This window comes from Lonchura striata, chromosome 1, assembly GCF_050655825.1.
Source record: "Lonchura striata isolate lonStrDom1 chromosome 1, ASM5065582v1, whole genome shotgun sequence".
Lineage (NCBI taxonomy): Eukaryota > Metazoa > Chordata > Aves > Passeriformes > Estrildidae > Lonchura > Lonchura striata.
The window spans coordinates 104764852-104792500 of NC_140703.1; the positions used below are offsets into that span (position 1 = coordinate 104764852).

A 27649-nucleotide genomic window follows, 5' to 3' on the forward strand; every position below is an offset into this window, starting at 1 on the left:
AGCTTTTATTCCAGTGCCTTGTGTGTCCTTTTCCTGAATGAGCACCCTGCTAGCCTGGGTACTATTTAAAATGTCACAAAAAGATGGCTCATGCCCCAGTATTTTACCCAGTGATCTGGTAAAGTATTTAATGAAGTTTGTTTCAGGTGGAGGAAAGAATGGAGTGAAAATTAAGTCAGGCTACAAAAGCACTTTGTGTTGGAGGTGGCAAGCTGTACAGACTCACAATCCTTGTATTAAAAATTTCTCCCTCAGGGAACCTGCTGAGCAATCTTGAATTGTGAAATCATTCACGGGGCAGTATTACTAGAAGAGAGCACATTGACATGGTGTAGTTTAGCAGAATTTTACTTAACTGCATATAATCAAGTTGCTGTGTGGAGCTTGAAATAGGTGCAGTGGTGTCCAGAGGTCAGTCTGAAGTCCCCAGGCCAGAGCACTGCTGTGACTCCAGCCCAGGAGCTGGGCTCTCCATAAAAAGCTTCCCAAAAATCTCAGCAAATAGCCTGCAGGAGTTTCCACCAGCTTGGGGTTAGCTAGCCTTTGTCATGTCTGGTGCTGAAGTAAGTCACACCTTTGTAAGGGGTCTTCAGGGATTCCTTCAGCTTCTTGGTGTACTAATTCATTTTTATGGGGTTTGTCCCTATTACAGGAAGAAGAGATGTGTGTGTGTAGCTGTGATGTAAATGAGCAATTCAGAGCTCCAGTACAGCTGTGCCATGTGAAAGGGGAGATAGAGCTGTGCTGGTACTAATTAGGAGCTGATATCCCTTTATCCCTTCCCTGTTACCGGTGTGCTGGTGCTTTATGGGAGCCATAGATAGGATACTCTAAATTGCATCCTTTTTGGAGATCCTTGCAGCTGTTGAAAGAAGCAGCTTTATCATTCTCATAGCTCAGAATGCATAATTAGTTTAATAGAACCATATGATGGTTTGAATTGAAGGGACCCTACAGGTTACCTTGTTTCAGAACCCCTGCCACAGGCAGGGACACCTTGCACAGGCTGGGCTGCTTAGAGCCCATTGTCATGACACACTCTTAAGGGCAAGGGCAGCCTGGCCTTGGACACTTTCAGGGATGGGGCATCCACAGCCTCACTGGGCAACTTGTTCAGTGCCCCATCTCCCTCACGGTAAAGAGTTTCCTCCTAATAGCTGATAAATCCATCCTTGTTTAGTCTAAAGCCAGTCTCCCTTGTCTATCACTATATGTTCTAGTAAAATGTCCCTCCAGCTTTCTTGTAGGCCCCTTTTCCCTTGTCTTATCTTCCCATATCTTTGCAATATGGGACTATTAATTGAGAACTCTAATTCATATAGTATATGAGGAATTTTCTTCAGAGATGGTGGGAGGCACTGGATCTCTTCTCTGGTCTTAGTCTGCATCTGAAAAATCAAAGAAGTTATAATAATTTGCCTTGAATTACTGCCTCTAGCAATAGAGGCAAAAGTTTTTTCAGTACTTATAATTTGATTCGTGACTCAATTCTGAATAGAATTTTCAAACAGATCTAAAATTTGTGAAGGATCTTTTTCTTAAAATGTCAATTAATTTTCTCACCTATCTCATATTAAATCTGTCCTCTTTAATTGCTACCATGTCTGTTGATTAAAATATTGCAAACTCACAGAATTTTACATGAGCAACCTACTTTATTCTCAGACAGGACAGAAAGTACTTTAGTAAATATTCATAAGTACTGGTATAATTTTAACTGTCCCAGCAAACGATCTCTCTACCACTTCCTTTGGGAGTGTGTGTCAGAATAAGGGTCATACTGGTTAGAAGTGAGCCTACACTTTCTGCAACGGGCATTTAAAGGAAGTTAAAATAGAGTGTACTCTTCTGAAAGGTTACAGCAACAAATAGTCTGGTCTCATCGAAAGAGCAGAGAGGATTTTTGTTTTTTTTGTCTACTGAATTTTCTCAATGTGTAGAGATCAACTTCTCTGTGCCTCAGTGAATTTATTTGGGAAATTAAGATAAAAATCACCCCAAGATCTGCACTGTAGTAACTTTATCAGCAAAAAGTGTCAGTTTTTAAGCCAGCTGAAAATAATAGAATGATTTGAAGTTTGCATAGTTAGCCCAAAATGTAAAATAATAATTTCCCAAATAAGTAAACAAATTCAGATAAATTACTATTTTGTTTTGTTTTGAAAAACAAACTAAAGCACACTGGGCTTCAAACATGACAACAAACCCCCTCAACCTTTCCACCTGTTGCCCATCCCCAATTCATAAGCATTCAAGTGGAACCCCCCTGTTGTTTAATGTATTGTGGTTCTGTTGTGGTTACAATCTGGAATTATTACTGTCTCATCAGACAGCTTTGGTTTTAGCATGTGTCAGCCTTTTCCTTCCCAAATTAAAATAATCTCCAATTAATTATATTTCCTGCAACTGTGATCCCCCTTCTTGACTTATACCTGACATAAACATTTCTGAATTCTTGTTGATATTACTGTTTTTCAATAAGTCACCTGTTCAGACCCAGCCTTTATAAATTTCAGTCTTTCATTCACTACCAGTTTGAGAGAGGTTCCCCAACTCAAATATAAGGACAAGCATTGCTGTGTGAAAACAAGTACACAAAAGACAGAATTGATTTTGGTTTTGTGATTAAGTATCAAATTGTAATACATAATCGATGTGATAGTGATTGAGTTAGGTAAGGATTTTACCTACGGCTTTTGATTGGAAACAAATCTTTAACCTTTTAATCTGTAAGATTTGTATAAATGCTGCAGAAGTCACTACAGCTGGATATTCTTCAGTTCTGCTGAAATATCTGAGGCAGATTGTCGTGAGGTTTCTGGAGTTCGAGTCATTTACCAAAACAGTGAGAGCTGAGTGCTTTTAGGATGCTTCTCTTGTCATTGAGTGAGAAAATTCCACATTGTCAGAAACTTGTTAAGGGAAAAAATCTGAACTCTGTGGCAATTCTTAGGTTGAAATTAATTTTTAATGTTCCTAAACATTATCTTAAAATGGTGTGATTATTTAAACAGAGCTAATTGTTTTGGCTTTTGTGACATGCACTATCTTATAAATGTACATTATGCATGCTAAAAATATTTTTTCAGTTATGTTTTACAATTATTAGGTGCACTATAGAATATATCTGTGTACTAAAAAAGGGAATACACCCAGTGTGAGAGATGCAACAACACATCTTGAGCAGAAGGCTTTGTGTGGGTGGACTGGAGCTTGGTTAAAGGCAAAACTGAAGTGATGTCTCAAGCAAATGCTGCTGTCAAGACAGCAAGCCCACAGAGTGTGTTCCCAAGCTGTTCTGATTCAGAGGAGGGAGCTGCTTGGGATGTGTCTCTGGTGAAGCTAATGGAGTGACACTGCAGCAACAGCTGCATTGCCCCACACTTATGGCAATGGGAGATTGCAGAAATGGGATTTTTAGAGATGGGGGAGTTGTTCAGACAGTCCATAACAGCACCTTCAGTTGCATAGAAACCATTTTCCTATCTACACAGAAGCCTGACAAAAATGTTATGTGTATTCCAGTGGGAAACAAATAACATTTGAATATCCTATTTTGTTTTGAAAGCTTTGAAGCAATGACTATCCTTGAAAAATGTGTCATGTATAAAAGAAGATGAGAGTAGTAAGTGTAAGCCATTGCTGAACTTCTTTTGAGACTGAGGTTGAATTGTGTATTTCAGAATGCACTTTTAGCTTATACAGTCACTGCTGAACATGGAGAGAGATCAGTCTAGGCTGGATAAATCCTCCAATCAGGTGCCCAAAGTTTTAGAAAAGGGACATGGATGCCAGATCTCCTGGGAATTTTAAACAAGCTCTTCCTTGATCTCTCAGCCTCAATTCTTATAAGATTTTTGTTACTGATACTTCTCTTTTTTGGTATTTCAATTATCCATCTGACAAAATAGGAATGGTAAAACTTTAATAACTTTGTGAATAGTATAAGTTTTCAAAGCATATTGATAACTTCTAATGAAAGATACAACTATGGGATAATGAGAGTGTCTATGGGATGCACTGTTATCTATTCTGTTACCATTTGTGTGTCCTACTAATGAGGGGAGATAAAATTCACTTTGATCTACAAAAGAAAAACTAGTTAATCTCTGGATAGAACTTTGATGCAACTATTATTATAACACAGTTCTTGCCACTTCTAAGGAAAATGAAAGCTGCCTTTTGAAAAAAAACATTACCTAAAAATTATGTACTTGCTGATGGACCTGTCATAAATAATCTCTAGAAGATGGTTATCATGGACCAATTATATATTAAATAGCTGAAATCATACAGATTATTCTATGTAATTGGGACTTATCAATTTGGCCATCGATCATTAATTTTTAAGGTGAAGTTTCCAGCATTCGGGCAAAACGTTTGTGGAGCTATTTCTGTGAGTGCTTTGTGGTACATCATAGGTGTTTACATGTCTGATAAAAATATGCCTGCTTTAACAGGACTCTTGCCAATTACCTGGTATGGAGGATGGTTTATTCAAGGTTATTTAACCTCAGCAGACGTTTTCAGTATCGATGGCTGGAATTTGCTCGGGTAAGTTATGCTTTCATAGCATTTACAAGGGTCCTACTGTTTACAGTGCTGGTTTCCCTTATAGTTGCTTATACCTTTGCAAAACACAAAATGTTTTCCATGCTGGATTAATTTATTGACTAAACTTTTTTTTTTTTTAAGACACACTCTAAAACAATTGACATATGTATTTTTGTATTTGATACACATATTTTTGTGTTTGACACTAAGACACTTATATGACACTAAAACAAAAAAGTCTTTTAGATTATGTTAAAGAGGTTTTGAAACCTCCCCTTAAAAAACTTAGTCTTCTTTTGCAGAAACTTGAATTAGGTTATGTGTACTGTGACATTCAGGACAAACCCTTTTGACCAAAACCTGAAATTTTTGAAAACTACTGTTTACCCATTTGTGAATACAGCTGTACTAAAACTGAAGTCTAGCATTTCACTTTCTTGAAGCTTGCTCAAAGCTCTCCCATGCTCTAATGTCATTGCATGAGTTCTAGCAAAAGGATACCCAGCCATTTCCAGAGAGAAGATGATCAGGTGCCTTCCAGCTTGGGGTTGCAGAAGAACCAGAAAACTGCTACAAGCTGTGAGAGCAGAACTAATTATCTGTTCAGTAACAGGGGCATTTATGTAAAACACATACATTTAATTAAGTGAACCCTGAATAGAAAGCCACCTTGGTAATTGTGTGGGCAGTGTGAGGGCTCCTTAAGTAAACCAAGGATGAAACTGAAACTGAGTGGTTCTTTGTCTTGTGTCTAAGCCACTTTGGATGGTGAACTTTGCCATTATGCAAATTGGCTGACAACAGGAGGCTGGCAAGGTGCAGGAGGTGTGGGTGTTCTGTCCTCCCTGGTGAGGCATGCAGGTGACTAATTAAAGAACCTATACTGTTTTGCTTTGAGTAATAGTGGAATAATTCTGAGTTGATCACATACCTAAAAATAAATTCCAATAGCTTGATGGAAATTGCACAGGGAAGGCAACTTCTTTTACTTCTGAGATCATATTCAAAATAGTCTTGTTAAAGATGTTATTTTCTTCATGTAAGATATGAGAAACTGGCTGTCAGAACCACAGTGACAAATTTGTACCGCATGGTTCTTGAACATCTCCAGTGAAGGAGATTCCACACCCTCTCTGGGCAATCTGTGTCAGTGCTTGGCCACTGCACAGGGAAGAAATTCTTCCTCATGTTCAGGTGGAACTTCTTGTGCATCAATTTCTGGCTCTGGTCCTATTTCTCAGCATCACAGGAAAGAGTCTCCAAAAGGCTCCATCCTCTTGGCACCTCCTCTGCAGATACTCTTAAACAGTGATGGGCTACCCTCTCAGTTGTCTCTTCTCAAGGCTGAACAGGCTCAGCTCCCTCAGCCTTTCCTCATAAGAGAGATGTTCCAGTCTCTTCATCCTTGTTTCCCTTCACTGGATCTGCTCCAGGAACTCTGTGTCTGTCTTGTCCTGAGGAGCCCAGAACTGGACACAGCACTCCAGATTCCTCTCACAGGGGCTGGGTGGAGGGGCAGGATCCCCTCCCTGACCTGCTGGCAGGGCTCTCCCTGATGCACCCCAGGATCCCGTTGGCCCTCCTGGCCCCAGGGCACTGCTGGCCCATGGGCAGCTCATTGTCCCCCAGGACCCCCAGGCCCTTCTCTGCAGAGCTGCTTTCCAGCAGGTCACCCCAGCCTGTGCTGGTGCCTGGGCTTGTCCTTCCCCAGTGCAGGGCCCTGCAGTTGCCTTTTCTGAATTTCAGGCCATTCCCCTGCCCATCTCTCCAGCCTGTCTCCCTTCTGAAGGGCAGCCCAGCTCTCGGGGGGTATCGGCCACTCCTCCCAGCTCTGAGTCTTCAGTGAACTCGCTGAGGAGGCCTCTGCCCCTTCCTCCAAGTCACTGATGAATTAGTTAAACAATACTGGCTACGTAGATGGGTGTAGACTTCACAGGTCAATAGAAAGGACATGAGGAATGGAGTCCAAGGCATTGGACTACTCTATTGTTGAATAGATTTATCTAGTCAGAGGATGGAGAACTGGAGGCACTTTAGGATCATAAAAAGGACCCACCAACCCCTCTGCCAAGTAAGTGAATAATACATTTAATTACTACTAAAAAGATATGACCATGAGATAAATCAGTGACCCTTAAAGGAAAAGATGCATTTATACATTCATCATTTTGTTAATTCAGTCATCCTCAACCATCATAAGCAGACTATTTTTTTTTCATCAGATTCTCATTTTCTTTTGATGGCTTTTATACCTTGTATGTAGAAATCTTGGCACCAAGACCTTATAATCTTTGCAAGGAGAAGGAAAAGTACATGATGAGACTTTAAAAAAAACTTCAGGTTTAGAAATAGGACAAACCTGCTGACTCTAGAGAAAGTGCTTTGAGTATCACATCAGCAACTATCAGCATCTCCTCTGCAGTGGCACTTTGAGACCTTGTAAATGTGCAGTGGCACCTGGGGAAGAGGTTGGTTAATTGTGTCGTGAAGTTCTGAATTGACTGGGAGGGCTTGAAACCTGCTATTTATAGGCACTGTTACTACCTGAAGTACTGTGTTTTAGAGTGGTACATTAATATTAGGAGCACCATTTGAGGGAGTTCCTGTTGCTGTTGTGAAATAAATATCAATAAACCAGCTGTGTGATATAATCTATTCCTCTCAACTCTATTTTTATTGGTCTCACAGCCTGTGCTGCCTTTATGTCCTCCTTACAGTCAAGCCTCCATCAAAATAATAATAATTATTATGTTGTAATAATAGTATGTCACTGTATAAAAGCCAGCTCTGTCTCCTGACTATTTCTATGGCTGATGCATACTCACAGCTTTTGGAAGAAATTTCAAGCTCTGATGACTAATGCCATAACTCCCCTTCTTCCCCCTGCGTCAGGAAAAATCTTCATTTCAGGTTTACTCTGACCCCAGAGAGAAATTTTCTTCTCTTTTGTTCTTATCTTTTTTTGAGTGTTTTGTTGTGTTATGTATAAAGGTTGAAGAATTTGGAAAAGGAGTCGATTGTCAAATTTGGCTCTGTTTATAAAAAATATCACCTTACTGTGCATTGGTTTGACTAATAGGAGTTCTTTTGGAAGCAATGTACTCTTCGCCATTGAAAATCTATTACTGTATATACAGTATTAATAAAAAGCACTTGGAAATGCAATTCACTAGTGTATTTAAGTGTGAGTCATTGATTATGCTTAATTACAGCCAATATGATAGGGAAAAATCGATCTTTGAACTACCAAAATATCTCACCTTCAATGGCTGAGGGTTAAGCTGCTCTGGAATTTTCCAATGAAATATTTTCCTATTGGCAAAAGACAAATCCAAACCCTTCATTTTGCTGGACATTTAATCTTGTGCTCAAAGAAGGAGAATAATGGGAAAAAGAAAGAGCTAAGAAACTGCAAAATTGGTGCTTAAGAGGCTTTTATAAATTATGAGAGGCCAAAATCTCTATTCCACCTGTTCTGGTCTGATGCTGACTATACTCTACCTTTACACAGCTGTCAGGTATTAATGTCCAGACTGGAATTGTGCTTGTTCTCTGTGGAAAAGCTTAAGAAGTTCCCTAAGTGGAAAGGGAACATTGAAACTAACATTGAAAAATAACAAAATATTCTTAAGTCAGCACTGCTTGTTGCTCACATGGACTCATCTCCTATCTTTGTATGCAGGATTTATTTACACAAACTCCATCTTGATAAGCAATATAATGTTAGCTAGCTAAGCACCCACAGTAATAACATTCTCCCTGTAAGAAACAGAAACCAAGGCAGCAAATGCTCTTGAGTTCTGTTTTGCCTTGTTCCTTGTTGTGTTGACCATTCTTGACTGTTTCTAATTTATGGTGACATCATCAGAGCCTGAAAGAATGTATTTATTACCATTCCTTTAGTAAAACTTGCAAGCTGTTCTAACGACATCTTTCTACTGCAACAGAGTGACTGTTTTTTTGGGGGGAGACAAACATATTGTGTTCTTGATTATTTAAACCTCTTCTCTCCTGAAAATGTTCCATTTGGGAAAGGAGCTGAAAGCAATTTTACTATTTTATACAAACTGCTGTAAAAGTAGTTGGACAGGTAAATGACAAGAAGGTGTGAACATGTACCCATCTGTGTTAGATGTCATTAGTTCATGGCAATGGAGGGCTCTGCAGGAGGTATTTCATAAGGATTAACCCAATTTTCATGAGGACAATCTCCCTAGGCATCTCACCCTGTCAGGGGAGAGGCAAATGTTTTCAGGAGATACCTCACAGCAGGGTTTTTCTAGAGGAAATTGTCTCTCACACAGAAAGAATACCAAGATTAGTCCCAAGTAAGCATGAATTCTCTAAGCCTAGTGTCTAAATCACTGCTACCATTGTACTGTTCTGAAGTTTAAAATCTTACAAGTATTTTGTGATGTTCAAAATATTTGTCATAGCATTGGATGAAAAGAGAAATAACTGTATAGTATCATTATTGTTTCCTTTTGGTGGCCTTTTGACAAGCATGCTTTGGCCTATACTGTGTTTGGATTCTCCTTAAACAGCATGATGTTATGGCCTAATACTTGCTCCTGTCAACAGGTGATCCATGGGACTACAACTTTGTTGCCTCAGTGGGATAAATGTGTGGACCTTGTAGAAAATGCCCTCCCCTATGTTGTGGGTAAGATGTTTGTGAAAGCCCATTTTCAAGAAGACAAGAAAGAGATGGTGAGTCCTCTGCAGTCTCTGTCTGGAAATTTTCAGCTAGTGGTTTCATCCTCACAAATTGCCTCTGATGTTAGACCAAAGTTTAAAAAGAGAAGATTCTTGAAAATGTTTTCATTGAATTTAAAAACCCCAAAACACTAGGAGAAAATTGAATGAATTTGAAGAAGTGTTGCCTTTCTGCCCATCTGGGCACTGCCCCTGCTTTCCTTTCTTGTCCTTCAGACAAATAAGCAGCCAGTCCAAAACCAGGTTGAACACTGATGATTTATGCAAATAGTTACAGCCAGGCTGTGCAGGAACAGAATGAGGGGTATTGATCAGAAATGGTTTAGTATAAATAATATAATTTATTATGGTAAAGTTTTTACTGACTAATCAAAAAACTGGTTGAGATTTCTCTGTTTTAAGATTACTCTTTCAGGCTGTAACTGCTTCACCCATAATCTGAGCAAGAAACATGTGACTGATGTCTGGCCCAAACTGAGGGAAGCTGAGAGTCACATAGTGAGAGTTTATATCTGTGATTCAAATCTTTTCTGCTGAACAGTGGAAGGAAATATTCTTTCATACTTTGAGTCTAGAAAGATGTTCATCCTCATTCTAAAATTTTCATTATTCAAATAATTAATTACCCTTCACAATAATTTATTACTTACTTTCAGTTCATGCTTTTCTTACAAAGTTTTCCAATATCTGCTTTTGCAGCCATTGATTTTTCAGCAGTAATCAGTTTCAAATTGACTCATTTAGTCATTGAACTTAGCTCTCCATGCAGGAGAGGCACAACCATTTAGGAAAAATGAGATGGCACCCTGTGCTGGGAGCAGCAGCTCTGTGAAAGCCTTGCACTGCCCTGGCTCTGTAACCTGAGTTTGTCTGGCTTAATCTGTTTAGACTTCTTTCTCAAGGAAGGATTCCATTTTAGAAAGCACACACTTATTTGACTTGTCCAAATCTTTGTCATCTGTTTCCCTCCCAGGTTCTGCATTTCTTTTCATATTTGCCTTCAACTGGAGTTTCCTCTCCGAGGAATCTATCTCCTTTTTCTTGATCCAGTTTGTAATGTGCTATTTGGCCATTTTGTGGCAAAAATATTCCAGGCATATGCAGTACGTTATCCTGCACAGATAAGTAGGAAGAGTAGGAGTATAAGAAATGTACACTTTATGGAGGGGATGGACACTCATATTTGCATATGTGAGGAAAAATTATGAGAAGCAGATAGAGCAGAGTTTCTCTTGAAATGCAAGTTAATTGGAATGTTTCTTAGTATGCACATTCCTTTTAGACCAAGGCTTTGGAAAATTATCAAGTCTGAATTCGCAATAGCACCTGTAGTGAGAAATGCATATAAAATTCATAGTGTAGGTCACAAAATTCAGTCTTAAATGAAAAACCCATGGAGATAAAATTACACACAGATGAAATTCATTGCATTTCATTTAGAAGTATGCTTTTCAAGTTAATAATTTGTGGTGTTATCATTTTCATTTCATTGGTTTTCAGTTCTATTTCTCTTTCTTAAGCAGTAAGAAAGCATGTGAGTAAAGTACTCTTATTTGTACAATTTTTTTCTTCTTCTTTTTTTTTTTTTTTTTTTTTTCTGGCTTATGGCATATATCTGTCTATGATAAGCAAATCCTGAGTTACGGATAATATGGATTCTTTCCCCCCCATGTTTTGTGATTGATGTTTCATACCTTAGATACTTCTTTTATCAAGAAAGACATTATTTGTGTCTAAATATAGCACTGCTTCTAACTCAGAGTGCCTGCAGTGTTTTTTACAGATACGCCTGAGCAGTTTCAGTAATAACTTTGATAGCAGGAATAGGTTTCTGCCCCTGCCCCCTGCAGCTACAGCTGCTGCATAAAGCCTAAGTATACACCAGGGCCCAGCTGCAGAGCTTGAGTTTGAACTTGTAACCTCCAAATACAGGGAGTTCACCTCATTAGTGAATGAAGTTAATTGAGTCAGTGCTCTGCCATCAATATCTTCAAGTTACCTATTTCCTGGGATGCAGTTTACTGTGAAAGTTTACTCCTTAGTCATATTTAATGCTAGACCTGCTCCGTCCCATTTTGCCTCTAAAAATAAGAAAATGTTTTTTGAAAAGGGTAGGAAAAAATGAATAATCTAAGGAACTTTGCTACATTTCTTCTGACTGCACCACAAATAAAGGACAGTTCCAGATTAAAATGTTCATCTGATGCATTAATGACAATTTAGCTAAAAGTAATGTTACTTTGATGGTTTAGTCCCTGCTTATAATGACATTTCAGATCTACTAGATTTATAGAATAAGATTATACAAATCTCTGCTGCTTGACATTTTCATTATTTTTAAATGTAACATAACTGATAACACAAAGTTCCAATAAGTCTTCATCTAATGGGTATCTGTCAAGTCTTGTGCTGTCTCAACTCTGGTTTGTGCTAAAGGAGTCAGTCAATGGCTGGATCTCTCTCATTGCCTCACTCTCACAGCATTCCCATGGCTATCTGTCATGGGGTTCATCTGCTGACATAAACAGACACAGCTGGTTGCATACACTTTTCTGGGCTGCCAGACAGATCCATAGGAATGAAGGCTCTTTAGACTCATATAACGCATATCTTAGCCATTATTTTCCAATTTTTTGGCATTTCAGTGTTTTCTTATTGTGAATACTCACTGAACAGTCCTATTATTATTATTTTTTTAATGGCTTGAGATGCGGGCTTGGCTGTGCAGAGGTGTCTGAAGAAGCAGCTGAGCAAAATGGTTGTGGGTTTACCCAGTTTTGCACAGATCCAAGCTGTCACTGGTGGTCCAGGACCACAGAAGCAGTTAAGGCTGTTCAGTGGTGTGAGCCAGGGCCTCTTTCCCTGCAGTAAGTACAGGGTAGCAATGCTTCACAAATGCAGCTAAATACAGGCTAAATATTTGGATACTGCTTTGTATTTGGCTGATGATGCTGTCAGCCCAAATTCAGTTCTTTGCCAGCATTAATAAGGCACATCTCAGTCTCAGATAAACCAAATCAGACCACAGACATTCTCTCTGAAGGAAAGGCTTTATTTGTACAAATGCCTTGCAGCTGGCTCTTTCTGCATGGGCCAGTGATCTAGAACCTAAGGGACAGAAATCTCCCCAAGGACTGCAAATCTCTTAGTGTTTTTTATGTTTTCAAGATAGGTATTCTCACAAATATGACATGAAATGATCAGCAATCAATGGGGTGTGTGATGTCAGAAGGGAATGAAGATGGAAAAAAACTTACCTTCAGAAGTGTCTTAGTACTGGAGAAAGCAGAAATTAGCCTTCAAGAAACACAGCTGATACCATCTGATCTGCAATAATTTGTGGTCTAAACAAATCTATCCATCCTACATACACCAAACCTTTCCTTACAATGATTCTGCTATGATATATTTTACTGGGGATGGATTTACTAAATATTTTGCAGATGGAGGAATTGACAGAAGGAATTCGCTGGGCTTTTATTGACATGTTAGAAAAGGAGAACGACTGGATGGACTCTGAAACAAAAAGAAAAGCCCATGAGAAGGTAATAAATACAAATGTTGGATAAGTAAAATCCTGTTATGATAAAAATTTGACTTGAGTAATAACAGTATTTGCAGTTCCGCTTGCTTACTGATCATTTTCTTTGTGAAGGGACACATTTGTTTTTCTGGACACCAAGCCATCTGAGCTCCTGCTTCTCTGCTGAAGTTATTTTTGTTACCTTGTTCTTCTTTCCTTGCGTCCATCTTTCCCTGTCTGACTCTGGCTGATATAGAGTATGAGCTTATATCAGATTTGGCTTTTCTTGACAAAGTTTTTACCTTGCCTGGGATCCCAGGGACACAGCAATCTATAGACAGAAAACAGTGTCTAAACTACCTGTGTTAGCCAAGGGTATTTGCTGTGAAGATGGAGGATCTAGCCTAGAAGGGGATATGAGAATAATTCAGGTTTCACAGTTTTTCCAGTGCTGTGGTGGGAGGCCTAACTTGAGAGCTGTCTTTTGAGAGTGTAATGGCAATCCCAGCTGAATATCCATTTCCTGACAGAATAATGCCAGTTATAAAGTGTTATAATCTAGGATGGTATCACTAGTCCTGATTGCTTTCAGATAAAGTCACAATAAATTGCAGGAGGCAAAGGTGAAGGCCAGAGGATGTACTCAAACCTCCTTTTCACCCTATTCTCCCATTTACAGCATGTGATGAGTGGAAAGGAAGATTGTCTAGATGCAGAGCTCTGCCCCCAGAGCAGCAATTGGAGGAGGTGTATAAAAAGACAAGTGGAGTGTGTTGTGTAGGTCTGTGTCCTTATTTATTGAGGCAATGGGATATCAGTGAATTAGTAAGCATCCTCTTTTGAATAAACTGAGAGGCAAATGCAGCTGAACTGTTCCTTCTCTCTGTGCTTGAATAAAAACAGCAGTGTTTTCATTTAAAAGCAAACATGAACTTCAAATTTTTTAGTAATTCTAATGAAAAGGCTGTTGTTACAGTGAGCTCATGGGCACTCTGTGCCCCCTTCCCCGGGACCCTGTGACTCTGATCAGATAACCCTGGACCCCTCCTTCCTGCCCCAATGGGGTTGGTGGAGAGCCAGGGAAGCCCACCCTGTCCAAAGTCTATACAGACCCCTGACATTTCCTGTTTGTTCTCTTTTGCCCCGCTCTCCACATGGACAACACAGAATAAAGAGAGCTGAACCAACATATCTGGGGTAAGAGCCTCTTTTGGAAATCTTTGCCATCTCCTGATATTCCTCCCCTCAAAGCCTCGGATCTCTGGGCTAGCCTGATATTCAGGGGGCTGTGTGACAGGGGAACGTCAGGCTGTTGAGCAATTTTATCATTGGAAAGATTTAAATTCCATATGCAGTCCATTTACATTTTATACAGCAGTGCTCTTCATATACGTGCAAATGAAATAGAGCTGCATAAATGCACTGATAAGCTCTATAACAAGAGAACAATAGTAAAATGACATTTATTTCCTGCTAACCTGGTGGTAAATGGGCTGCAGTTATTACTTCTTCCTAGCTGTTGCATTTTTTTTTTTTTTTGCTAGAAATACCATTAGAAATATAATGATCTGTAATTTAGATATTTGTTAAAATTGATGCAAAATAAGAACAGGAAAATTTTCTAATTATTTCCTTAATAAAGATATTTCTATGTAACAACATGCTTAGTGACTTTGTTCAAATTTTACTACCTGCCTTTCAGCAGGGAACAATACAAACATTGCCAAAACCCAATGAACTCCTAAAAAAAGCTCTCCCTTTCCCATTTTAAGGAGGATTTTCAGCAGAAGGTAGGCTAGCTCTTTGGTGGGTAGAGATGGCTGTTTCCCTCTGTTGACAGATTTTGGAAGCTCCCAATTTAGACATGTCATTGAAGGTTTTGAAGTTAGTGGGGTGACTCTGGGCTGAACAATGCATGGCAAACTAAATTCCATAAGTACAACAAATACAATACTACAAGCCATAGTACTATCAAATGTATAGCCAATGGTTCAAAATAATTCTCACTGAACTGAAAAACCTTTTCAGAGTTTGCTGACATAGGAACAAAGTCAAACTTATAAGACATGAGTGTTATGTAATGCCTTAGATACTGCAGCAATGATTATGTGATATGGCTTACGTCTACAAGTTTAAGTTCAGATCCACAGAAATAGCTACTTGGCTGGAAGGAAAGAGCCTAGAGAGACATTTGGTAGATTTCCAGTCATGGAGTGTGTGCATGTTTATTAAATATTACTTATTGTTAATGATAGATCTTCTGTTTGTCCTGGAACTCTTGGATGAGCATGTTTTTAATTCAAGAAATAGATTCATTACATGTAGGGTCAGATAATTCACAGGGGAAATCTAAGTTTTATAATACAGCAGAACCTTCAAAATCTGTTACACTATTCTAATTAAATCTCATGAGCCTAGCACTTTCTGCTGTTACTTTTTAAATACTTAGGCTTTAATAAAGCAGCACAGACAAGCATGAATTTTATGAGGGAGATTGGTTGGTCAAAAAAACCCCACTATTACTTTATTATAGAGATCTGTAAAAGTTTCTTTGTCAATAAATGTCATCCACACATTGGACTCTGCACCCAGGATGGAGAAACACTAGGTACCAAGCATAAATTGGGAGAGAGAGGGTGCAGGGCAACAGCTGGGGACTTTGGGGCTGTCTGGTTTGGAGAAAAGGAGTCTGAGGGGCCACCTCTGCATCTTCCTGAAGTGGGGAAGTGGAGTGGGAGGTGCTGATTTCATCTCCCTGGGGTCCAGTGACAGCATGTGTGGGAACAGTTCAAAGCTACTTCCTCAGAAGAGACTGGACTAGACATTAGGAAGCCTTTCTTTACCAAGTGGGTGGTTAAACACTGGAAAAGACTTCCTGAAGAAGTGGTCAATGGCCCAAACCTGTGTCTAAGAAGCATTTGGACAATGCCCTCAACATTGTGCTTTAACTTTTGGTTACCCTGAGGTGGTCTAGCTGTTGGGCAAGATGTTCTTCCTTCCAACTGAAACGTTCTAATTCTATTCTATCAATTAAGTAAAGAAAGGATGCTATTAGTTAGGTAAAGGATGTTGTGGTCATTTATGTTTTCATTAGTAACTGTCATATGCTTGTAGCAGTGCAGATTGGAGGTTCTGCTCTAAGTTCCATGGCAGAACTATATCCTATATGGAAATGACTGTTTCAGATATTTTGCTCATCCCCTGTATTTTTAATCACATTTTATTTTTGAAATGTTCAAATTCTCTGAAAAGAAATTAACTGCAGAAACCTGACAGTGGTTTTGTTTACTGAGCCTGCCCCATGTGATCTGTTTAATTTCCTTTCGTTTTTCTTTAATTCCAGACATATTTGGGTCATTAACTATTTTTTTACTCATTTCCTGAAAGAAGAAGAGAGTCAATATGGGATCTGTGTGTCTGGACAATGAGCATAGAAAGCCTTGTGGTGATTGTCTCTTTAGATGACAACATTGTAATGTAAAGGACATGGCAGATTTGAAAGAGAATTAATTGCAAATCTCTGTGGTTCAGATACTCACTGTTTTGTGTATTTTTTTGCCTCCTGTTTTCTGATTGATGGCCACCTTTTGTGCTTGGCTGAGGCCAAATTTGTATCCCTTGCTGTCAGCCTGATGTTTTGCAATCAAAGGAGCCATCGACCTCCAAAGGACTTACGAAAGACCCTCTGGTAGAAACTATTTGTGAATTTTGCTTTAGGCAGCCTGTCAGCTCTATCTAATCACTATGTCGTCGACTCTTTGTGTCTGTCCTGTTGTTTTATGTTACTCAGAGGGGACACTACTAATTTGATGTTTAAAGGATCAAATCTACTACTCCATGTGACACAGGGAACAATTGTCTTGCTGCCTTGATATCTGAGAATAATCTCTTTAGCTATTGTGTAGTTTGGAGTTAAGGTTTGACATTCCTTTCGTAACAAAACAATATAATGAGATAACATCTAATAATTTACCTCTCTCTCTCCCTTCAATTCCTTTCTTTCTGTGATCGAAAGATGAATTTAAGCCTGACCATCTGCAAAGGACAAAAAAGGTTTCTGGCAGGGTGAGGTGGCTCTGCCTTCAGTGCAGTTCTCACCTGGCTCTCTGGATGGAGCTCACGCTGCTTCCAAAGGAGCTCCGAGCCCGAGAGAAGCGCTCGGCTCTGAGCTGTGGTGATGTTTTCTCTCCTGTCCTTATTCTTCTGCTCTATTCTTTATTGACTGTATTTAACTATCATCTCAAATTTGCTTCAATATGTCTGTTAACCCCCCGAATTTTCAGTGGAATGTTCTGCTAAACAAATAAACACCCCAAACAGGTTTCTGTTCTTGTCCTTTTAGTCTCCCTTTTGTAAGGGTCATTACATTTTGCCCTTATTTGCAGAACAGAGAGATTATTCAACTGGGTGCAGCCCCAAGGATGTGTCGACAACACTCTTCAAATGCATGTTCTGTGAATTACCCATGGCCACACCACAGCCTCTGAGCAGGACTGCAGGGGTGGAGGAGAGAAGGGACACCCTTTTGTTTCCCCTACAATGAAGGTGCAGAATGCAGCCAGCTATGGTGGCTAAATGGTATTGACAGCTGTGTTTTGGCATGGTGAGCCACAGGGGAAAGGGGGAACCCACAACTGAAACTCCATTGATGTAACATTGATGTGTGATGAGGACTCACTTTTTTAAAACGGTAATTTATTGCTTCTGCTCTTCAAAGGATAATTCAATGGAAGATCATCACTGACATGCTAAATTATTCCCACTCCTGGGCAGGAACCATCATTTTATTAATCACTATTTTTCCTTCCTAAAATGTCCTTTGTTCTTGGCTTTAACTGAAGGCTTCAAAAGAGAGGTTTTTCTTAAATTCTGCAATTCTCTTGTAAAATATCCTGTTAGGCTATGGCATAGGAATAAATTCCTATTTGGGAGTTAGTTCTTTTGCTTTGCAGCACTATTTTTAAAGGATGGATGATAAGCCAAAAAAGAGCTTGTTTTTCCTCTAGTAAGATTTTTCTGTAACATTATTAACCTCCTTAAGTCATGGAGCACAAATCCCAAGGTCACTGTGCAATCATTTGGCTCCTGAACTTGCCTGCTGCTTTGCTTTATTTCTAAGGAAGTTGTATATGCAACATTTGTTTTCTCCACATCTCTGAGTCTGAAGGCTGAGTCAAGAGGAGCAAAACATCAGTACCTAGCTATAGGTGGCTCTCTCGGGCAGTGTTAGGTACCTTTGTTTAGCCTACAGGGCTTGTTCTGCTTCTTCAGAGATCTAAAGCAAACCTCCCTAGACAACACAGTGTAATTTGGGCCAATAGCTCTTAGGAAATCGAGAGCCATCTGTACAAGCCCTGATTTTACAAAGTATAGGTACTTTAAAGAATGGGTGTCTGTGGGTTATCCCACTGAAGCTATTTGTTTCCCAGCCAGAACTTGCTGGCTCTGTCCAGCTCTGCTGTCACTTATCAGAACCACAACCCCCTTTCCCAGTTCTCCTTGGTCTCTCTCTCGCTCACATTTGGGTGATTTCACTATGGCCATGACAGTGACACTACTCAGAGCAGAGTCCAGTGGCTGCTTCGGACAGTGGCCAGACAGTAGCAGATGTTTAAAGTCAATGCAAGGACAGGGTGAGCATAAAGGGACACATTCCACTGTCCTTTCCTGGCCTCTGACGAACTGCAGCTCACTTTCATCCTGAGCCAGAAGTGGTGTCTTTGTATTTATTCATATTTTCCTCCTGTGAGTTTATCTAATGACTTTTTGAACCCACAAAAATTTTCATCATCCACTACTTCCCAAAGTAATGAGCCCCACTGCCTCACAGTGCTCTGTGGGTAAAAAGAATGTCTTTTTGCTTGACTGAAAGTCTTTTCCTATGTTATGGTAGTGAAGAAACCAGAGAATTATCATTGCATATTCTCTTTTTGTGCTCACTCTTGCTTCTGTAAAGTCTTGGCACAGCAATACATACTGGGAGAAAGAAGCCTCCTGCTTTTCTTCACATAGACTGTCCAAGACTAGATACAGTTCTGAAAAATAACATTTCATTGAGACCTGAGGGAAGCCCAGACAAAAAGGCCAGGCACCACAGCTTCAGGAGCTGAAATTAATCTTGCTTAATGCCAAGCTACTTTGCACAAAGCTGACAAATCATCCAGTCTTGAATGTGGTTACTGGGTGTTCTGCAAAAAATTAGAAATGCCTTTTGAGTTTTGTGGGGTCTGTGGACCCATCCTATGAAAATTAATTCGAAAATATGACAGTGGAACCAGCCCTGAGACTCAGTGCCTCCGATTTCAATGGCTATTTCTAGAATGAAAGCCAGCACAAAGCTGATAGAAAAATATTTGGTTAGAGGGATGGAGTTCCAAAACTAAAGCTTGCAAAACACATTTTACATGTTCCTTTAAGAAGACTTTATATCTTTGCTTTAAGGATGTCAGAGAACTTCACAAAATGTAAGACTGCTTCAGAGCACTCACAGAAACTGCTAAACATACTTCAGAAAAGCAGGAGGAATTTCCAAAGACTCTAATTTCAGTCATACACTTAATTCCTGTTCAAAAGCCATAGGGGTGACTGATGACTTTCTAATTTACTGGTTTTACTGGAAAGTTTGATTCAAATATTCTTGAAACCACCTTCCTATTTATTAATTGGAAAGTGTACTTTTGTTGAGTGCCAACTAAACCTTAGCCACACTTCTCCTTTGTGGAAGTCAGCATTCTGAAATTAGGGTAGTCTCTGTCTGGATGCAAAACATTCAAGGGCCTGGTTGCATTGTAGTGGTTGCATTGCAGGGAGCACTGAGCCAATCTCCTTATAAGGTTGGAATGTGTTGAAGTTTGGAAAAGGCAGAGTCACATTTTAACTCTTTTCCAACATGTCTGCAATTCCTTTGTGCATTATATTTATCTCTAGAGGTTTATCTTCCTGGTTTAACTCATTTTTCACAAAATCACAGCATGGCTCAGGTTGGAAGGAACCACAGTGGGGTCATCTGGTCCAACGTCCCTGTTCAAGCAGGGTCACCCCAGAGCACCTGGCATAGGAATGTGCCCAGATCATTCCTGACCATCTTCAGTGAGGGAGACTCCACAGCCTCTCCAGGCAATCTGTTCCAGTGTTTGGTCACTTCCCCAGTAAAGTTCTTCCTCATGGTGAGGTGGAACTTCCTGTGTATCAGTTTCTGCCTCTTGTCCTATTGCTTGGCACCACTGAGAAGAGCCTCCAAAAGGCTTCATCCTCTGACAGTCTCAGATACTTAGAGGCATTGATGAGGTTCCTTCTCAGTCATCCCTTTTTAAGGCTGAACAGCTCATTCCTTCTTCTATCATGTGCATGGATATATGAAAAGAAGGGGACAACTCAATAGGAAGCTGTAAGGAAAGTAGATGCTTCTCAGAAATGATGTAATGGATTTTAAAATTTGTCCTACTTACCTAGTTTGGAATTTGGTCAGGATTTTGAGGCTGCCACTCCTACATCATTCCTGAGATAGCTGTTTGGAAAATGCCAGTTTTTAGAGTAACATTTTTTCACCTAGAAGAAACAGAGAATGGTATTTTCCTTCTGGAGTAGAAGTGTTCCATGGTTTTTGCTGAATAAAAATAAATCTTCACTTTCTATCAGATTAACATCCCCTTTTCTTTCATATTAGTTTTACATCAAATATTTATTTCTCATCACAAACTTTAATTTTTGAACTCTACGAATCAGCTATCACATCCTGAATTTAATTTAACCTTCCCAGGAAGACTGGGCCTTCTGGATCTGTAACCACAGGAGATGTTCTTCTCCATTGGCCAGAGCTGAAACTAATAGCCATGGCATGTTTGCTTATCTCTTATCTCTGGGGTTAGATTGCTGCTGTCAGCTTCTCCCTTGTTATCTGGCTGCTGCTACTGCTCACTCAGTTGTGCAGGGATGTCAGTTCCATTAATAACCTGAGCACCGTGCAAACAGATAGTGGAAAACAGGTGAAGGGAGAGGAAATTGTATTTAACCCTGATCTCACAGCTGTCATTTTTCAGAATCAGCCACGACTACATAAGGCCAGAATGGGTGTGTAACATCAAAACACTTGTGACAAATCTCATGCTTGAAATAGGAGGGAGACAGATGGACAGACACCTGCAGATGCTCAGGGACCAGGGTGAATCGCAAGGTTTTATAGCAGAAATGCAACATGGAAACATCGTTATGCTAAATGACAGAGTAATTCTTCCAAAGAGCTAGACATCTTCCACCACCTGTGAAACTCTTGGATTGTTTCAGCTTTAACTTTCACTATCTTTGTTGTTTTAACAAATAAACCTGTCTTCTGTAGAGGTACAGTTACAAAGTGTAGTCCCCCAGCTCAGCAGTAGCAGATACGGAGGTGCAGGAGAGCCATTCTCTGTGTGGAGGAGTTTACAAGGGCATGCCCAGGTATGTGCTTGGCGTTGCCTCTCTCTGCAATGAAAGTGCTTTTCCTGGCTGTGGTGATCTCCATGTGCTGTAAATGCTCACTGAAGAGAGCTGCCTGCTGGCTGGGAGTGAGTGAGGAGCTCAGCAGGGCAGGGTGGGGCTGGGACCCCACCATGGACCCCACCATGGAGCTGTCCAGAGCCAGGAGCGTGAACCAGCAGCACTTCATCTTGCTCAGATGTTGTACCAGTCACTGGGGTCTGAAGCAAAGTTGTGAGATTTTAAATGGCTTCAGGTACTGGTATTGCTGGAGTTTACCCATAAAGGAACTATATCACAAGCAGCTCATCCGACTGAGGAATTTGTTCCTTTAGTGGCCTTTTAGAAGCCAGGATGCTGTAGCTAAGAGTAAAATCTTCCTCAGCTGCCAAAATTTGTGAGGGAGCTGTGAAGCGTCTTGTGCTCAATTTTCTGCATATGGGATGAGCTTTATCAATGTGAAAATAACTAGATATAATTTATTTAAAACTAAAAATATGTAAAGGTTTGGAATAGAGAGGAATTTGATCTTGAGTAGAGAGTAGAGGATTTTCTGTATATTTTTTCTGTGTTCTGCAGCCTATGTATTTAATTATGTACACATCTGCTTTCCCCCCATATATTACTGGAACAGTGCTGGTCAGGTCCCTGTTCAAGCAAAAGGAATTCCTCCTCAGATAAAACATGCAAGTCATGAGTACTACTGGTGTTTAAGTTCTCAGTCACTATTTTAGTTTGAGTAGTGTTAAAAGGGGTCTCTACCATGTCTGGTTTCAGTTGCATCAAGACTGCAGCTGAAACTCACTTGTGAAATGAGAAATGAAAAGGGAATTTTTCACATGCTATTCTTTATTTTAAAAAAACTGCTCAGCACCTTTGCTTAACCTTGAAAATGTTAAATGAATGTAAAGTGATGCAAGCAGAGACTAAGGTCAGAAGTTGTCCCTTTCTGGAACAGGTTATTCAGAGTTTTGCATAAAACTGGAAAAGAAATGCTGTGGTAAATAAAATCCCATACAGTTATGATGGGGAGAGAGCTTCCTCACCCTTTCCTGATCTCTGAGCCTGCCGCTCTCTCAGTATCCTGTGCCAGAGATCTCAGCACAGTTTTTTGGATCCCTGGGGACTTTTATTTTGCTAGCACAGTGGGGTTTATTAAGCCTGCTGCTTGTCTAGAGCTAAAACAAAACAGCAGAAAATATTTTTTGATCAAGGTGGGTGTGTTTCTAGCAAGAAGTGGCATGAACATGGGAGTGTGGGTCAACTCACGAGGTGTTCTGGGGGTTAGCAGTGAAGGAGTTCCTTCACTTCCAGGAAGGAGTTTCTATAGAATATAATAATTTCTGCAGCTCGCCAATGTGACAAAGACCAACCAAAGGTGGCTTTTTTTTTTTTTTTTTTTTTTTGCTATTGCAAATCCTTAGGATCCTGGTGCAAAATTGTATCAGTGAAGATATTTAAGTTAATTTCAAAACACAAAGAGAATTTGGAGTTGGGGGAGTGTGTTTGGTTGTTTGGTTTTCAGAGATAGCTACATTAGAAAACATGGAATGTTGCCTGAAAAATAAAGGCAGGAAGAGTATGGATTTACACATACTCCTAAGTAAGAGTCCAAGCCTAGCTTGGCATGAGCCCTGTCAAAGGCAGTTTAGCAGCACACACCATGGGACATATATCTCTATCTATATATCTATATCTATATATACCATCTACATCTATATAATCTATATCTATATCTAACTATATAGCAACATGATACTAATGATAGTCTGTGTCTTCAGAGCACAACACTTTAGTTTCTGGCTTGTTTGAAGTGCCACTGCAGGAGCTCCCAGCTCTCCACACACCCTGGTGCAGTCGTGCCCCAGGTGATCCACAGGTGTGCAGAGAGGAATCCAACACAGGACCCCCACACTGGAGCTGACCTGTCACTGCTGGTGTGGTGCCATAGCTGAGGCATTTTGCATATCTGGGCATCATCCTTTCTTCTGGTCCATGGGCATCATTCCAGCTCCACTGACAATCCAAAGACCCTTAAAACTCACCCAGGTGCTTTGGACAGGAATAGTTAGCAGTTACACACATCCTGTGCCAGGAACTCAGTTGTGCTGATCTGCAGTGTAAGTGCACTTACATCTTCAAAGATGAAAATATTTTCTGTGTGCCACAAATAGAGGTATTGCAGATATGATGCTCTGTTTGCGAAAGACAGAATATATGTCTCTTACATATAATATTCTGTTTATAACATAATGGAATCATGCTAATTGTCATACAGAGGTTGCAAATGAAATCTGGAATTAAAATAAAATGGACAAAGAATTGTTTTTTCTAAGCAAAATTAAAGCAAAGTGAGAAGCAGAATGAGTTTCTGGTTGAAGGAGAAAATATGACTAGGTCTATTAATTGTAGTGCTGCACTGAACTGAGGAGTTGTGCTTATGAAAATATCACAGTCAATTAGTATGTTTATATAAGACTGAAATAAAAATGCTAATTTCACACTTTCTCTGACTTAATCCATTTCTATTGCTAAAAAAATAATAATTTCACGTGGGATCCATTTAAACTGAAAGGTTAATTCTAGTGAAACTTTCATCACAGTGCTTGAACCAATGAGTGAATCTTTGTATTCCAGAGAGCCAGAATGGATTTAGAACAGAAAAGAGTAGCACTGATGTACATTGTTGCTTTTTCTGACTCTTTTGTCCATGGTAGTCCTACTAAACTTCTGGATGCTTTAAACTTTATGGTGTGTAATAATAATATTGTCTTGCTGAATAGTAGTTATTATGACTGAACATATAATCTCAATGAACAGTTGTCTTAGGAATTGCTGTGTCCCTTTTCCTCTCTGTTTCCTAGGATTATAAGGTATGGTATGTTATTTTTAAGTGTACTAAATAGCATTGTCTTGCCAGCAAGTTTTGTCTGAGTGAGGCTTTGGTTTCAAAAGATCATTCGGAGGAGGAGGTAACTATTGTACCACATAACCCTTCTCCATTTTGTCACATCATGTGTCCCCAGCACTTGGCTTGTAAAAGTTCCAGAACTTGTTGGGTCTTTCCATGTAGTAAGTAGTTCAGCCCAGTGATCTGGCAGAAAATTAGCTTGGGAAAATCTTGGTTAAATTTCCACCTTGTTATTGGTGTGTTAAGTGGTCCCACAGAAAGATGTGTTGAGAAGCTGAGGCAGCCTTTGGAGGCAGGGGGTGCAGGCAGCATGAGAAGAACTATGGACAGAGCTGAGAGGAGTGGGGGAGAAGGACAAGGACTAGGACTTTTTTTCCATTTGGCAGCACAAAGTTGTTAAATGGATTCAGCTACTTTTGAAACCATAATGTGTATTTAAGTGAAAGCAATTTTATGTGTACATGAGAGTCATTATTCACACAAGTCACTTGATTATTTATTTTACTTTTTCTTTGACCTTGGCCTCAAGCTATTACCAAGAGGCAATAATAGCTGTGATTCTGTCTTCCTTATTTTAGCAATTATTTTAGAGCTTTCAAAACAATTCTTGTAATACAGAGGGGATGGTTATGGTGCAGTGTGAAATGGTGGAATGTGAATTATTATTAAATGAAACACCAGTTCTTGAAAAGTCTACACAGCTTCTATTACTGTGACAAAACAAAATGAGGACAGTTATGCAACAAAAATAGAACAGTTAAGCCAAGTTCTAAAAATAAATAATGATATTCTTGAGTATGGATTAGACAGTTCACCGCAGATCAAGTACTGTTAAAAATTGTCACTTCAGACCAAGTGTTCATGTTTAAGTTGCCACTTCACTTTCCTTTGTAGTTGGCAATGTGAAAATCCCTGATATTTCATTTTCCCACAAAGGAAATACTGTGCATAATTAGGGTGAGCTCAATCCATCTCTCACTCAAGTCAGTAGTGATTTCCTAGTGACATCTGTAGGATTGGGCTTTAGTCCTGTGATGGAACTTAACTGTGTTTTGCCAAGATCCATCATTCTATTTTTCTAGTTTTTCCGTATGTAAACCCTAGATAGATGCAGTGATATTTATGCAGCAGTTTTACCAGATGGCTCTTGAATCGTCTGTTCTCAATGAAAAATGAAAAGACTGGGCACAAATATAAAGGCTGAATTAATCTTTGTAATTAAATGGAACATTACTTTGCCATGAATTATTTTAGCTTTCACAATGTATTTCATGCTAATTTTTTTCAGTGAACTGTAATTGTATTAATTTTTTATATATTTAGAAGCTTAAAAATGATATTCACAAAGTTATTGAGTCAAGTTAATATACAGAAGATCTCTGTCAGACTCATAAAACTTTGTTGTGAGATATATGTTTTGTTTTGTTTTCTCTTTAAAGTAAGTAAAATATGTCAGTACTTACTGTAATATAAAATATCCAAGTCATACTCTGAGAGACAAAAAAGCTCTCAGGATGCTCACATGCTTGGTTGTCAAATGAGAATTTGAATAGTCTGGAACCTGGGCTGCTTTGGAGTGCTGAGACACGTGTGCATTCCCACGTTGGCAGGGTGTTAAGCAGAGAGTGAAAGCTCGTTTATTATTTTGCCCATGTAGGAAATTGACTTGCAATGCTCTCGCTGTGACAGAAAAACTGGTGGGAAAATCCCAGTTGTGTTGAAGTCAGTGGGGGAACTTCCATGCAAAGGAGTGGTGGAAGTAATCCCACTCTGGCTCCTCTGCCCCAGAGCCTGCTCCCTCTGGCTGCTGGGATGGAAAAGAGTCATCATGATTTACCCTAAAGCACCCTGCAGAAATGAGCTTCCTTAATTTACCCAACACCCAGGCTGAGTGCTTAATGGTGCCTGGGGGAAATACCCCAGCTCCTCTTTTCTTCCTGCACACATGGCTGTTTAATATGCAAATTAGAGAAAGGAGTTAAATGAGCCTTTAAACCATAAAAAGTTGTGCATGGTGGATTTATGGTGGATTCATGTGCAATTGCCACATGGCTGGTTCCTGTACATTTGTCACATTTCATTTGACTCCCTGTGCTTGCCTCCTGGAAGGCTGGTCTCTTATATATACTTTTAATCCTATCAAGGGGAAAATAATGACATCATTATCAAAAAGTAAGCAAGCTGTAGAAGAGTTTTCCACTTCCTTGTGCTATATAAATAAGGAATCTCCCAACTGCTGTTAAATATTACACAAGTGAACAGAAAAATAGGCACAGAAACAAGACTTCCAACATGCAAATTTAGAAACCTGTTCTCATTATGACACTTTCTAACTTGTCAGCTGTGTAAATAAATTGTGCCATGTGCTGGGCTCAGCTGAAAAGGTTTGCACCTGATGCAAAGCTTCTAGGAAGAATCCCAGTCAGAGGGATTCCCTAGGACTTCAGAAGGCCGCCTATGTTCTCTCATGATGGTTTGCTTTGGCTATAGGAAACAGTTTACCTAACCAGGAGCCAAACAACCTTCGCTGTCAGCATCAATTTTGTGTCTTATTTGCTCAGATCTCTAAACCACACATATTGTGGTAATGCCTTTTAAGTAACAAATGCAACAATATAACATTTCCCCTTCTGTCTGTCTATCTATCTATCTATCTATCTATCTATCTATCTATCTATCTAATCTCACAAAATACAGACAGTTTTAGACATTGACAAAGCATTAAAGTACTAAAAGCAGCATTACCTTTTGAGGTTGCTTTCAAAAATCTCGACACACTCTGTTATTTACTAGGGTTTTATATAGCCCTTATAAAATGGTCTCATAGTGTCCGACTATTTTGTTCTCACGCTTAGAAATCTCAGTCTCACAACATCAAATGTGAAAGTCACAAAGCAAATAATGAACTCATGCAGAACATTTGAGATACACCTGATTTGTTTAAGTAGCTGACTTAGCAGAAATGAAAAATGTTGGGTTTTGCCTTTCCTTTTTCCAAAGCTAGTTTTAAGTAGTATTGAAACATGGGAAATAGTAAAGGAAATTTTCTGATTCCTTGCAAAGTTCAGTTGGTTGGACCTGACAACACCACCAGGAAAAACTCAGACGCTCTAGATTACATACAAACTTGCGGCTGACTTTTGCTCCTTTCCTGGCTTTTTATTCTCCCTCCCTACCACAGCATTTAAAATATCATGAAAGACTACTGAACCTTCTGTCAAAGTGAGGAAACATTCTGTTGAGAGTTAATTTGGCTCATTTCATATTTTCCATTCAGCATTTTTCTTCCATTGATTTTTTTATTACTAGGGCAATTTGCATGACAATGGGATCTTTCTTGCTAAAGAGATCGTCTTCTCCTGCTGCTAATTTTCTACCTGAAGTTGTTATCTTCTGTTTGTGACATCTTAATTATCTCAACCACAATTAATTGTGATGTCACAAATGGAGGATTATGACTTTGGGTTGGAAATGAGATTGAGAAATTGAAG

At 39.5% G+C, this 27649-nt stretch overlaps 1 protein-coding gene across 2 annotated transcripts in view; it reads left to right on the top strand.

Annotated features, from left to right (window-relative positions):
* PHEX (phosphate regulating endopeptidase X-linked) overlaps positions 1-27649 on the top strand; it is a 99851-nt gene that overhangs the window by 31296 nt on the left and 40906 nt on the right. For both annotated transcript variants that reach the window (XM_021552941.4, XM_085559662.1), the window contains 3 exons: positions 4461-4554; positions 9136-9264; positions 12714-12815. In XM_021552941.4, coding sequence (XP_021408616.3) covers positions 4461-4554; positions 9136-9264; positions 12714-12815 — 325 coding nt within the window. The remainder of the gene's footprint in view (positions 1-4460; positions 4555-9135; positions 9265-12713; positions 12816-27649) is intronic.